Genomic DNA, 14,100 nt, shown 5'->3' with positions numbered 1-14,100 from the left:
TAGTGGAGATGGGGTTTTACTGTGTTAGCCAGGATGGTCTCGATCTCCTGACCTCGTGATCCAACCGCCTCAGCCTCCCAGAGTGCAAGGATTACAGGCATGAGCCACCGCGCCCGGCCAGATCTGTGCTTTATAAAGACAGAGGCTCTCTTGCAGGGACTGCCTTCAAGTAAGGAGCTCAGTTAGGACACTGTTAGCAGCACCCAGGCCATGTGGTTGTAGGGGAAAGAGGTGGCCAGCACGATAAAGGAATGGTCACTAGATTGAGAGACAGGGTCTTGGAGGCCAGGCTGGGAGTCAGGGCTGGTAGGGGTCAACACAGGCCTCAGAGCTGCAGAATGAACTGAAACCAGAAGTGAAGAAGAGCAGGGATGTTGGGACGGTCACAGATAAAGTGATGCTGTGTCCAGGACTGCTCCAGGATAATCCCGGTGGGGCTGGGGCCAAGGCTGGGGAATTGGGCAAGGGGAGAATGAAACCAGGAGTGCCATGAGTTCGTTGCTAAACGATAGAGCAGGTGCTGGGAACACAAGGCTTTGTTACACTCTCCTTTCTACGCTTGAGCATTTGAAATTTTATCTAAAAAGAAAAAAAAAAGACAGATGGTAAATTCTGTTGGATGTGAGCTGTGATGTGGAAGAAAGAATCAAAGGTGGCCAGGCAGTTTCCAGACCAGGTATCTAGAGGACAAGGACGGGCTGTGAGGCTGGTTGTCCCCTCAGGGTGAGCAGAGTCAAAAGCAGAGAACGTACAACAGCAGGAAGCCCAGTGCTCCTTGAAGATGGCATTAGGGGGACTCACATTCTGTTTTTCTCACAAGTTCCCTAGGACCACATCTCTGAACTCTAGCAGAAGTGAGTAGGGAGACATGATTCAGTGGGCTTATATGGCTCTGGCCAGTCTGAAGAACACTGCCATGATACGGCAAGGTTGAGCCTCCCTTGCAAGGGCTGAGCCGGCTTCTTTCTGTCCTTCCAGAATGTCACGGCTAATCATCGGGCCAACGACGTGATTGCTGCTGAAGATGGCCCCCAGGTCCTGGTGGGGAGGTTCATGTACGGGCCTCTCGACATGGTGGCTCTGACTGGAGAGAAGGTACCCGGGGCTGGGCATCCCCTCCTCGGCCAGTCCACCTGCACCAGGTGCCTCATGCCATATGGCATGTGGAGTGAAGGTTCCAGGAGAGCTGAGATGCCTGGGGTGGCCAGACAGGGCCGGAAGCCACTCGCCTGCCTGGGCAGGCCAGGGAGGGCTAGCAAGGAGTAAAGGATGGGCTCAGATCAGCCAAGGACGAATGAGGAGCCAGGGTAGCAGGAGCCAGGGAATGTCAGGCAGGGACCTCAGCCCAGAGCTCCCCCGCCCAACCCCTCCGCCAAACCTGCAGCCCCTCAGCCTTCAGGAAGTCCTGAGTCCCTTCACTGCCGCAGGTGGACATCCTGGTAATGGCAGAGCCGTCCTCAGGCCGCTGGGTACACCTGGACACGGAGATCACCAACAGCAGCGGTCGAATCATATACAATGTGCCGCGGCCCCGGCGCCTGGGGGTCGGCGTCTATCCTGTGAAGATGGTCGTCAGGTAAGACCCAGGGGCTGTTCTCATGGGTGTTTCTCTCATTTCCATGGCCTTTCCAGCCAGGCCTGTCCAGAAGATGGGGTCCTTGAGGCTCCTTTGACCCCCATCTCTGTCTGCGTGGACAGAGGTGGCTGGGAGAGGTCACCAGCTGTGGCATCAGGAGATGCCACCCAGGTGCTGTCTGACCTTGACCCACCCTGAGCTCTGACTGCAGCTCCAGGCTGACCTCTGGCTTCAGGCTCACCTCTGACCCTGACTGCACGGCTGACCATAGGGAGGTTCCTTTCAGGGGCGACCAGACCTGTGCCATGAGCTACCTCACGGTGTTGCCGCGGGGCATGGAGTGCGTGGTGTTCAGCATTGACGGGTCCTTTGCGGCCAGCGTGTCCATCATGGGAAGCGACCCCAAGGTCCGGCCGGGCGCAGTGGACGTTGTCCGGTGAGTGTCGCCTTCCATGAGGGATCTGTCTCCCTGGGGGGCAGGAGCCAGCAGTCCTGGGGGAAATACATTGTTTTTCTGATTAGCCCTGGGAATTCTATTGGTCTCTGGGGCTGTAAGCTGAGAAGTCCTGGCTTTACCTCTAATAGTAATTTATTGAGCTTCCTTGGGAAAAATCTCTCCTGCTTTCTAGACCTCAGCTTGTCTGTTTCTTCCTCCCTCCCTCCCTCCCTTCCTTCCTCCCTCTTTCAATTTCTTCCCTTTTCCTTCCTCCTTCCCTCTCTCCCTCCACTCATGCATGCATCCACCACTTTCTGAGGCCCACTGTGGCCAGGCTGTGTGCTGAGCACGGATGCAGAGTGAGCTCCTAAGTTGGAGGAAACTCAGTCAGGTGGGGAAAATAAGGCACAGGCATGAGAAGCTGTAACCCAGCACTCCAAGTGATCAGAAGCTCAAGAGTAGGAAGATGCCAGGCACTGGAAGTTCTTGGGGGCTGGAGAGTACCCTGTCTCACCCCAGTGACAGTGATGGCTTTGGTGAGAGAAGAGGTAAAAGGGAGTTCTAAACCTGGAATGTTCTAAACAGGAAAAAGCAATGGAGAGCTGGGACATGCCTGTGAGCACGTCCAGCACAGACATCTTGGTTAAAGTACAAGGACATAGAATGTACTATGTGCCTGTAAGCATGGCATATTTAACAGCTGCCCAGGATAGGGCTTGACAAAGAGTTATTAGCACACTTATGATTTATTCTTTAACAAGAAAGGGAATTTTAAAGAAGAACTTTTTTACTTCCCACACCAGGGCTTGTCCAGGGGCAGCAAAGCAGCTCTGGGTGGGCTGGAGGATCCCATATGCAACGGCAGAGCAGGGACATGGCCACAGAGGCAGAGAGAGGCCTTGAGGCTCTGCCTCAGGGCCCTGGGACCTGGAGATGCTGTTAGGCAAAGGAGTGCTGGGGTTAGATTTGTGATGCACAGAAATCACCATATAAACACTGCAGAGGATAATAATTAAGCCAAGCATACCATCACACCACGCATGTTTGAGATTAATTCCTTTCATCTTTAGGACAACCTCATGGGGTGGTTAATATTATACAGTGAAACCCTGGGAGGCTGGGGAGGGCTGAGTAATCTGCCCAGGGTTATACGGCTCAGGTTAGATGCTGGTAGGAATGGTTGGGGAGGGCAAGAGGCCGCCCAGAAGGCTTTCATAGTGGCTCAGGAGAGAGATGGGGCCCGAGCTAAGGATGAGAAGCATGGCTTCAGTGAGGGGGCTGGGGAGGGTAAAGAGCCTGGCCTGGTGAAACCATAAAGCTTGCTCCCTTGAGGAGGAGGAGGAGGGAAGCACAGGGAACAGGGAGGAACGAAAGGCACCTGTCTCTGGCTCTGAAGTGGCTGTGAGCAGGGGGGCAGCGGTGAGGAGATGAGTTTGGATATAGGCATGCGGCACCTGCAGGGCCATCGAGGGGGATGTCCAGGGCTCAACCCGGAGAGGGGATGCAGGGTCCCCTGTGTTCTCTCCAGCATGCCTCCGGCTTGTCTCTCTGGCGTCTCAGGAGGGCAGATGTGGGCAGGGTGGGTTTCTGGGCAGTGGGTGCCCTGTGCTGAGCGGGGCTGGACCCTCCTAATGCCGTCTCACCAGGCACTGGCAGGACCTGGGCTACATGATCCTTTACATCACGGGGCGGCCGGACATGCAGAAGCAGCGGGTGGTGTCGTGGCTGTCCCAGCACAACTTTCCCCAGGGCATGATCTTCTTCTCGGACGGGCTGGTGCACGACCCGCTGCGGCAGAAGGCCATCTTCCTGCGCAACCTCATGCAGGAGGTGAGTGTCCAGTTCGGGGCGGGGCTGGGGGGCAGGGGCAAGGGCTACTCTGCGGCTTGAGAGCGTGACCCTCCTCCACACCACTGCCTGCCTTCCGACCCTCCTCTCTACCACTCCTGCCTCCCTCCACCTGGGTGGGGCCTCACGGATATGCAGTGTGCAAAGCCCATTCCCGTGGATCTCGCTGGGTCCTCCAGCAGCTCTGAGAGGTAGGTATTAGTCTCGTCACTGATAGAGGAGAACGGTGAGGATCCAGAGGCTTGCCCTAGATCTGAGTCAGACTTCCATCCTTTATCTCCTGACTCTCTACATCTGGCCATTCATCCAAAGGACATTTCCGTGTGGATTGTGTTCCTTACTCTGTGCTTGCTGGGGCTGCACAGAGACAAACAGAATGGGGGAGAGGGGGCAGGATGTTCTTTTCGCGACCCAGAGCTATGGTTCCCTCTAGCAGCACCTGGGAACTCAGAAGTGCAGATTCTCTGCCCCGCCCCTCCACAACCCGCTTAGATCTACTCAATCAGAAACTCTGGGGGAGGGGCTCAGGAACTTTTTCACAAGCTCTCCAGGGGATTCTGATGGACAGAAAGATTTTGAGAATCTCTGACCTACAGCAGAGCAGGAGTTGACAAGCAATGACCACATCCAGCCCACAGACTGTTTTGATGTGATTGTGAGCTGTTGTCTCCATCCATTTCAAATGGATGGTACTTCATGACATGAAAATTACATGCATTTCAGTGTCTCTAAATAAAAAAATGTGATTGAAACTCAGCCGAGCTCACCTGTTTACATACTGTTTATGATTGCTTTTTGCACAACAGCAGAATTGAGTACTGGTGACACAGCGCAAAGCCTGAGACATTTACTATCTAGCCTTTCCAAGAAAGAGTCAGCAAATCCCTGATCTAGAGGAGGAAGGACATGTAAATTGACAACTACTGGTGTGTGGTTGAAAAAGACCCTTTTAGCAAACAAAGGAGAAAGGACTTGGCCAGGAAGGCCAGGGAAGGCTGCTAGAAGGTGGTAACTTTTGAGCTGAGTCTTGAAGGATGAGTTTGTCAGGTAGACAATAAAACAGCCTGTGCAAAGGCACAGAGGCAGGACGGAGCTTGGGACATTCTTAGAGCTGCAGGCATCCAGGATTGGGGTAAGTGCAGGCAGGGTTAGACCCAGGACAAGTGGGAGCTGAGCCCTCAGAGGTCATCAGGGGCCCAAACTTGACAGATCCTGAAAACCTTGGAAACCAGACCAAGATCATAAACTCTCTGCTGAGGGTAATAGGGAGCCGTGGAAGAGTTTAGAGCAGGGAAGTGGCAGTGTTTAATTTGGCTTGTAGAACAATCCTAATGGTGGCTGTGTGGAGAACAGATTGGGAGGGCAGTTAGGGAGCTGTTGCCCAAGCAAAAGACAGGAAGACCATAATCCAGGCAACGAGGACCACAGGATGGAGAGAAAAGCGGGGACGGGATTAGGAGGTGGAATTGTTAGGACTCAGGGATGCTGGGATGCAGGGAGTGAGGAGTTGAAGATGCCTGCGCTGGGTGACCAGGAGGGACCCAGGTGCTGCACACCTGACCAAGGTCTCTGTGGAGGCAAAGCCTGTCCATTCTGCTCACCAATACAGCTTCTGGATTTGGGGGATGACACCCCATGGTAGGGACTCAATAACTGTTGGTAGAGTGAATGAATGAATGAATGAATGAATGAGTGAGTGGATAATAGGGGACATGAGAGGAGGCTAGAGGGAGACGAGCTCAGCTGTGGATATGTCAAGGCTGCTATGGCCATGGGACCTGATACGGCTTAGGGGAGGTCTGGGCTGCAGGTGGAGACTGGGAAACAGACGCATGGGACACATCAGTGGAACCACAAAAGGGGGAGGCGAAGCATGAGAAGAGGCTGTGCTGGGCCCGCAAGAGCAGGACACGGAGTGGCTGAGGAACTAGGAGGAGAGTGAGAGGGGGAGGAGGGCCAGGAGAGAGAGGCTCCAGGTGTCTGGAGGAGAGGGGTTCAAGGAAACAGTGTCCCTTTTGCCAAGGGTGTGGGATGCTGTGAACTGCCCACTAGACAAAGATTGACCACCGGATGACCTTGGTGAGGAGGGGACACTTTGGAAGGACATGGGGGCAAAAGTAGTAGAGGGAGGAGCAGAGAAGGTGGGTGTCAGCTGGGAGGTTCGTGAGGCAGGTAGGCAGGATCGCCAGAGCTGGGGGATCCAACTTACAGGAGTGAGCTCAAGTGAAGGAGAAGGTGGAAGGACCAGACAGAGAGGCTGCTCTGGCCTCTGAGCCAAAGGCCAGTTGGGAATAAACCAACCACTGAGGGGAGGGGCAGCGGGCTGAGGAAGCCCTCTCCTTGGTTCAGCATCGAAGGCAGTCACCTGTGGGATGGGGTAGGTCCCAGGGAAGGACAGGAAGAATATGGAAGGTGAGAGCTGCGTGGTTCTGCAAGTTTCTTGAGCAGCTCTTGGTGGGCAGCGTGTACAAACAGACAGGGGGCTGGTGGAAAAGTTCCAGGGCTGAGATTTGGCCGGGCAGGTGTGGGAGGAGGATGAAGGGGTGAGAGACCCTGGGGTGGAGGCAGAGGGCACAGGGATGGCACGGGTCACTCAGGCAGGTTGAGGAAGGGGCAAGGCAGGAAGGTGTTGCAGAAAACACAAGCGTCGGTGAGGCTGAGAGCAGCCAGGTGGGGCTGGCGGAGAAGTGGAGGGGAGCGGGGTTGCGGGGGAGCTGGGGCAGAAGCCTTGGGTGGAGCGGACATGTGGACTTTCACAGTTGTGAGGAGCAGGTTTTGAGTTCGGTCCTGGAAGTGATGGCCACTGCCATCAAAGAAGGTGCAAAGCTGCAAGACTGGGTGGGAGGTGGCAGGTCCTTCATGTCACTTGGATTGTGGGTCCTCCCAGCGATGGTGGGGCTTGGGAGGAAGGAAAGCTGTGACCCAGGCTTGGGAAGAGCATGATTGGGAGAAAAGAGGATGACATTGAGGGGAGGCACACATCGAGGGGCAGCTGGGGGGGCCGGCACCGCACAGGAGGAGGTAGTTTGATCCCGTCTATCCCCACGAGGGGAGGGGAGGGTGATGGTCTGGAAGTGCCCCTGGAGCAAGGCGGATCATTGTGCAGTTGCCTGAATTGAATTGGGGATTCTGGGAAGGTCATGTGAGAGGCATCGGGCAAATGGCAAACCCCAGTGTGGAGCAGTGTGGACGGCACAGGATCAGGAGCCAGGCAGAACCGGCCTCCCATCCTATCCCTGTGGATAAGGAAATCAAGAAGCCTGAACTTGATTTCCTTATCCACAGGAAACACTTTGCTTCATTGTTCCTTAACTGGAGTGTGCTGCTGCTGGAGGGGAGGGGGTCAGTAAATGCTGTGGTCACGCCTGCTTACCAGCAGAGCCCTGCACTGGGCCTGGGTGCAAGGAGGGGTTGCCACTATGGGGGTTCATTCCTGACACAGGGTGGCCTCATGGCTTGGAGTCTACCAGAGTGCACATAAAGGGTCCCCAAGCAGGGGCTCCCCGGGGTTGGCCTGGGAAGGCTTTCCAGTGGGTAGACTGGCCTCACTCTCCCTCTGTGGCCTGCCCTGTATTTCAGTGCTTCATTAGAATCAGTGCGGCCTATGGCTCCACAAAGGACATCTCCGTCTACAGTGTGCTGGGCTTGCCAGCCTCCCAGATCTTCATCGTGGGCCGGCCCACCAAGAAGTACCAAACCCAGTGCCAGGTGGGTAGAGGCTGGGCTGGAGGTGGGGAGTTGGGAGGGAGGTCAGGGAAAGGGATGGAGGGTCATTCATTCATTCATTCATTCATTTGTTCATTCCCCCATTGGCTCATTCATTTATTCAGCAAACACTGCTGGCCTGCCTGCATTGGGCCAGGACCTGTGTTGGGTTCAGGGGAGAATCCCAAGTGGAGTCAGATGCAGCATTCTTCCGTGCAGTGGGGAGACGGACACATTTACAGTTGGTGACAGTACAGTGTAGCAAGTGCCATGATGGATGATGGGGAGCCCAGGGAATTGTGGGGCCCTGGAGAGGGGCCGCTGACCCAGACTCAAGGGCATGGCTGGATTTCGGGAATTTGAAGAAATAGTCCAGGAAGGGCCTGAGATTGAGAAGAGTATTTGTGGCAGAGGCAGCAGCAAAAGCCAAGGTCAGGAGGTGACAGAGAACATGTATATTCTTGGAACTGCCAGTGACTCAGCTTGGCTGCGTGGGATGTGAGCCGGGAGCGGGGGAGGGGGCTGGAACGTTCAGTGCAGCCGAGATGGCCTGTGTGGGACTCTGTCAGAGGCTGGGATGGACAGGGCCATGAGCAGGTGTGCGATTCAGGAAGTTCCCTCAGGCTGCAGGTGGAGAGAAAAGCCAAGGGAGTTGAAGGGAAAGTGGAGGGTCTGAGACGCATTTTTTGGTGGGAGATGGATTGGATTTGGTAATGCCCAGATCAGATGTGCGGGATGAGAGAAAGGGAAGGCGGAGGACAGCGCCTTGGTCTGTGGCTTGGGTGACCATGTAGGAGGTGACAGTATTGGAATCACACAGCAGGGGGAAGGGAAGGCGGGGCATGTCAAGTGTGTGGTTCCTGAGAGTGAACTGCGGGTAGAGGGCCAGGAGATGGTGGCATCTCAGAGCTGGGAGCTCAGAGGCCCCACTACTCACACTCTAAAGTTCATGGGCATCACCTGAGGATCTTGTTGACACACACATTTTGATTCCATGGGACTAGGGTGGGGCCTAAGGTTCTGCCTAACAAGGGGCCAGGTGATGTTGATGCTGCTGGAGTCCATGGACCACACATCGAATATGAGGTTCTGGACACAGCTGTAAGGACTAGCAAGGAGGGCACTCATGGGGCTCAGAAAAATGACAAGATGCATGGAGAGGCCACATGATGGGAGGGACTTCGCAGTATTCTAACCAGCCAAGTGACAAGGATGGGCGCTTCCCTACCATAAAGAATCCAGAGGCCAAGCACCGTGGCTCATGCCTGTGATCCCAGTGCTTTGAGAGGCAGGAGGATTGCTTGAGCCCAGGGGTTCAAGGCCAGCCCTGGCAACAAAACAAGACCCTGTTTCTACAAAAAAAATAAAAAATGAGCTGGGTGTGGTGGCATGTACCAGTGGTCCCAGTCACTCAAGAGGCTGAGGCTGGAGGATTGCTTGAGCTGGCGAGGTTGAGACTGCACTGAGCTGAGATTGGGCCACTGCACTCCAGCCTGGGCAGCAGAGCAAGACCCTGTCTCAAATAAATAAAGTAATTAATTGAAATAAAATAGAAAATCCAGAGGAACTGGTGTGATCCATGGGTATGGGTAGAGGTGCACGCTTTTCCAAAGCGGGATGGGACCCTGGAACAGTAAAGAGCTCTTGGCTTCCCCAGGCGTTCCTCAGAGAAGCTGGAGGCACCTCGGTAGGGTGTTCCCAGGAAATGATGGGGACAGGATCAGGATCAGGGGCCTGCCCTGCCCCTCTGCCTGACTCCCATCCCCTCCCCTCCCTTCTTCTTCATGCTCTCCCCTCCCCTCCCTTCTCTCCCCTCCCCTCCCTTCTCTTCCCTCCCCTCTCTTCTCTCCCTTTCTCTCTCCTTCCCTCCTCTCCTCTCCCCCCTTCTTCCTCTTGCTCTCACCTCCCCCTCCCCCCTTCTCTCCCCTTGTCATTCCTCCCCTCCCTTCCCTCCTCTCCCTTATCTCCACTTCTCTCCCACCCCTCTTCTCCCCTCCCCTTTCCTCCCCTTCCTTTTCTCCCCACCCCTTTCCTCCCCTCCTTTCCCTTCCCTCCCTTCCCTTCCTCTCTTCCCTTCTCTCCCCACCCCTTCGTGCCCCTTCCTTCTCTCTCCGCCCCTCCCCTCTCTTCTTCTCCCTTTCTTCTCCTTCCTTCTTCCTTTTCCCCTCCCCTCCCCTCTTCTCCCCTCCCCTCCCCTCTTCTCCCCTCCCCTCCCCTCTTCTCCCCTCCCCTCCCCTCTTCTCCCCTCCCTTCTTCCCTCCCCTGCTCCTCCCCACCCTGCCCCGCCCCGTCCCGCCTCGCCCTTTGCAGTTCCTGAGCGAGGGCTACGCAGCACACCTGGCCGCGCTGGAGAGCAGCCACCGCTCGCGCCCCAAGAAGAACAACTCACGCATGATCCTGCGCAAGGGCAGCTTCGGGCTCCACGCGCAGCCAGAGTTCCTGCGGAAGCGCAACCACCTGCGCAGAACCATGTCCGTGCAGCAGCCCGACCCGCCCGCCGCCAACCCCAAGCCCGAGCGGGCCCAGAGCCAGCCCGAGTCCGACAAGGACCACGAGCCGCCGCTGCCCGCGCTCAGCTGGGCGCGTGGGCCCCCCAAGTTCGAGTCGGTGCCTTGAGAGGGGGGCTGTGCTCAGAGCGGGGAGGGGGCGCCCAGCCGGGCTGCCTGCGGGGACTGGAGGGGCGGCCCTCTCCCCGACACAGGCGTTTTCCTGCTTTTTCCCTCCCGTGTCTGTCCAGCAGTGTCCTAGCAGAGCGGGGAGGGACCCTGCCCGGCCTCGGGGGCTCCCTGGGCTGCGACGGGGTGAGATCCAGGGGTCTCGATGCAGCCGCTGCTGCCTCCCGTGTGCCTGCGACCGCACGCCCCAGTAGAGTTCTTGTTGGTATCATCCTGGGGGCAGGCTTGCCTGGAGCTGGAGCGTTTGGGCAAAGTCGACCATCCCGAGTCCCCAGGCTTCACAGTGAGCTGGGCTGGCCCTCAAGGGGCAGCCGCAGCCCCAGCCCCGGGACCCAGCGCCGCTGGCAGGCACAGCTTCTCGGCTGGTTTGTGGAGGCGTGAGTGGCATGTGTGCCCGCCCTCCCTGTGGCCCTGGACCTTGTTTGGGTTGGCGCTCTTACGGCAAGATGGCCACGTTCTAGGAGTGAGAGCGCATCCCCTGGCTCATCTTAATGCCGTCTCTGTCCACAGTCCTGGGGAGGTGGAGTCTGGTGCTGACGGTCTGTCCTGTGGCTGTCCATTGTTCCCAAACACCCCCCTCCACTTGTCCTAAGTGTCCTCACCATTTCTCTGTGGCCCTGGGGGCCAGGGGTTCCTCTTCCTGGAGCTCTGCCTCATGTGCTCCCTTGGGAGGCTGCAGCCTTGGGCTCTGGCTCAGCTGGGCTGGCTGTGAGCCCCTGAGCTGGTTGCTTGCCCTCTCTGGGCCCCTTCTGTTATTGGAGGGATACCCTAGCTGAGATTGGTGTGAGTCTGACTCCAGCGTGTCCAGGAGTTTGGCTCCTTGAGGCTTTTCAGGTCTAAGGGCCCCTCAGAGTGTCCTGTGACCCATGCCTTTCACACAGCCTGGGAGACGGGGTCTGGGTGGGTTGGGAAGGAGGAGGGGCTCTTAAAAGAGCTGCTCTGGGCTGGCTGGGAAGGGATCCCTACTCCACGGAGAGGCACAGCTGGTTTGCCTTGCACTGATGCCCAAACTGGGTGTCCCAGGGACAACCCACCTCCATCTCCGGCCAAATGATCTGGCTCCCCCTACCCCTAGCTCTGCCAGGACCCATTTATCCTTTTTGGCTCCTGGGGGCATAGAGCAGAGATTCTGGGGTTCTAGGGGGTTCCTGGAAGTTTGGCTCCAACTGTTGCATTCTCTTCCCTTTCCCCTGCCGCTCAGTTTGTGCCCATACTCTCCTCCTGGGTAGTCCCCTGAGGTCGGCAGGTCTTGGCCCTTCTGGGGCCAAGCTGGCCCAGGCCCTCCTGCTGCTGAGCCTTGGCCTGGGCATTGGTTTCCTGCATCCCCTGGCTCCCTGACTCCCTGGCCCAGGCCCATACCTGCTGTGTGGGCTTCCCAGGTGGCCTCTGAGCCCTCATGGGCCACCTCTGAGGCCGGTCCCAGCAATTTCAGACGTCTGTATCCACAGCAGGCATCTGTGTCAGCTCAGTGTTGCTTCTGCTCAGTGTCTACCTCTCTTGGCTCCTATGCAGCCAATGATGCTGCTGTTGGGGGCAGCTGGCACCACTGTTGTGAATTAGCTGGCAAACTGGGTGCCCTCCTGGGGCTGGAGGGGTCTGGGCTCCCAGCCCCCAACCCTGCTCTCTCCACTAGAAATGTGTCTTCGGTCTGCCAGCTCTTCTGCTCCACTTCTGGCGCAGCCTCCTTCACTCTAGCCCAGGGCTGCTGGTGAGTCTGTGGGGAGGGGTGCAGATCAGCCTCAGCCTCAGCCTCAGCCTCCTGTATGGTCCTGCCTCCGGGCTGTTCATAGGTGCCCATCCCCCCTTTAACATTTCACAGTTCTCGGTTTTCCAAAGGCACCAGCTCATACGGCATAGCCACCCCAACCCTAATCCTTCCCCAAAATATTCTGATTTAAACTTGGGCAGACTTAGTCTGATTCTTGAAAACTCTTACCATTTCCTTTTTGCAGAAGCCACTGATTACTCTAAAATAATAAATACTTAGTATGAGTTACTTTGCTCCCAGTTAGATTCCCTCTTCCCTGAGAACCCCAGGCTAGGCGAGGGGTTGGGGGTGGTGGGGGGGGAGAAAGAGAGAGAGAGAGAGAAAGGAAGACAGAATGAGAGAATGAGCACACATGGGCCAGGATCCCTGGGGAATTTGAAGTTAGTGTGACCTGGGTTCTATGGCTCTGGGGGTCAGAGCTGGGACAAGGACCCAGCAGAAGGGCCACCACTCCTTTTGGAAGCAGCTCTGGCTCCAAGCAGGTAGGAAGATTGTAGCTTTGACCGACAATGCACACATGAGATGCTGATGGTGTACAGTGAGATATTGTGAACCCAGTTGGAGCTGTAGTTGGTGTGTGTGAATGTGTGTACATGCGGTTCTATGTAGAGGTGAGACAGCGTATGTTTCAGTATGGCTTTCACAGCAACGATGTAATGCATATATGCACTTTCTATCCCAGTGGTTTGTTCGGTTTTGTCCGTCTAGTGAAGTTGGAGAAAAAAAGAACCAAGTTGTGTTGTCCTCTGGAGGGGGTGCCACTGCCTCTCCTTGAGTAGTTCTGTGACCCCCAATCCAGCTGTTTTCTAGAGAATCTTTCTAGCTTCTGGTATGCCTGTTTTCCAGCAGCTGGACCAGATCTTCCCGCCTTACCAAAGCTCCTTGTTTCTTGTGTGGCATGTTTGTTCCTCCCGATCTGGCGGCTGTCGTGGCTGAGGGCCTGCCTGCCACCTTCCTTTACCATTTGCCCTGTTGGGGTTCAGGGTGCGTCCTTAGCCCAGGACCTGGTCTTCCAGCATCATGGGTTTTTTTCCTAAAGATCTCAACAGCTCCCGTGGGCTCTGTAAAATATTTTTTTAAAAAGCAGACTCCTTTTACACATTGGGATGAACGGCCCTCTTGTCTGGGTGCTGGGCTACAGCAAATGAATGTGTTTGAATTCTAGTATTCCAGAGATTCGTGGTGGTGGGTGCTCTGGAAGAGGCGAGGCTGGATCTCATGGTTTTTAAATTGTATTTTTATCCCTTTGGGACCCATAGCTGTGCCCTGGAGTCGTTCATGAGGCACGAGAGTCCTCTGCATCCTCACTCTCCCACCCAGCCCAGGTGCAGCCCCGGGAGGGGGGCCCTGACCCCGCCTTAAACAACCAACTTTCCCACTGAATCCCATCTGGGGGGGTTTGGGTACGAAATGCCCTGAAAACCTATAGTCTTTTGGCTCAGCCAGAAGAAACATCCCTTCCTTCCTTTCCTTCTAGGCTTAGGGGAACTTTCTTAAAAACCACAGTTAGGGTTAAGTCCAAGCCCCGACGCCTGACCTGGGTCCCGCTCTCCTTGTTGAGAAACTAACAGGCACTTGGGAGGAAAATTTGAATTTGACTCCACCCTCTTTGGGGCAAAGGAGAAGCAGGCGACACCAAGGAGGGGGCAGGCCAGAGGAGGGCGACTTGTGCACAGGGACCCCCACCCTTGGACCCCGCTGTCCTTCTCTCTGTTTACTTGGTGGTGGCAGCCAGCCTGACCTTGTCTGTGGTCTGACTGTTCCTAAGTGTGTAACTTTCAGTATTATCTGTGACAGATGGTTCCGTGGTAAAAAAGGTTTATTATATTCTTTATGGCTGCCTTGTACAAAATCCGTTAGAGACGCTAATGTAAGATACCAGATTTCTAACAAGACAAAAAGAGCATTATGGAGTTAAAAGATTTTTACAACTGGTCTTGATTTTGATGTGAGCTGGTTTTTAGCTCTCAAGCGTTGTCACTTAAATAAAAACCTTATTTGCCTTTACAATGTGTTTTGCTCTGAATGAAATTGAGAAACCTTTCCCCTTATACATGTTCTCCCTGGGGTGGGACTTCGGGGCAGGCTGGCT

At 55.7% G+C, this 14,100-nt stretch overlaps 1 protein-coding gene across 2 annotated transcripts in view; it reads left to right on the top strand.

Moving 5' to 3' along the window:
- The window catches only part of PITPNM3 (PITPNM family member 3), a 109,469-nt gene extending 95,451 nt beyond the window's left edge, over nt 1-14,018 (top strand). For both annotated transcript variants that reach the window (XM_039475865.2, XM_074388528.1), the window contains 6 exons: nt 979-1,095; nt 1,428-1,576; nt 1,863-2,012; nt 3,659-3,842; nt 7,440-7,568; nt 9,876-14,018. In XM_039475865.2, the coding sequence (XP_039331799.2) occupies nt 979-1,095; nt 1,428-1,576; nt 1,863-2,012; nt 3,659-3,842; nt 7,440-7,568; nt 9,876-10,181 (1,035 nt within the window). In that variant the 3' untranslated portion in view covers nt 10,182-14,018. The remainder of the gene's footprint in view (nt 1-978; nt 1,096-1,427; nt 1,577-1,862; nt 2,013-3,658; nt 3,843-7,439; nt 7,569-9,875) is intronic.
- Nucleotides 14,019-14,100: the final 82 nt, after the last annotated feature.

This window comes from Saimiri boliviensis, chromosome 17 (assembly GCF_048565385.1).
Source record: "Saimiri boliviensis isolate mSaiBol1 chromosome 17, mSaiBol1.pri, whole genome shotgun sequence".
Taxonomy (NCBI): domain Eukaryota; kingdom Metazoa; phylum Chordata; class Mammalia; order Primates; family Cebidae; genus Saimiri; species Saimiri boliviensis.
The sequence above is the reverse complement of the archived record's forward strand: the minus strand, read 5'-3'. Positions and strand labels throughout refer to the sequence as shown.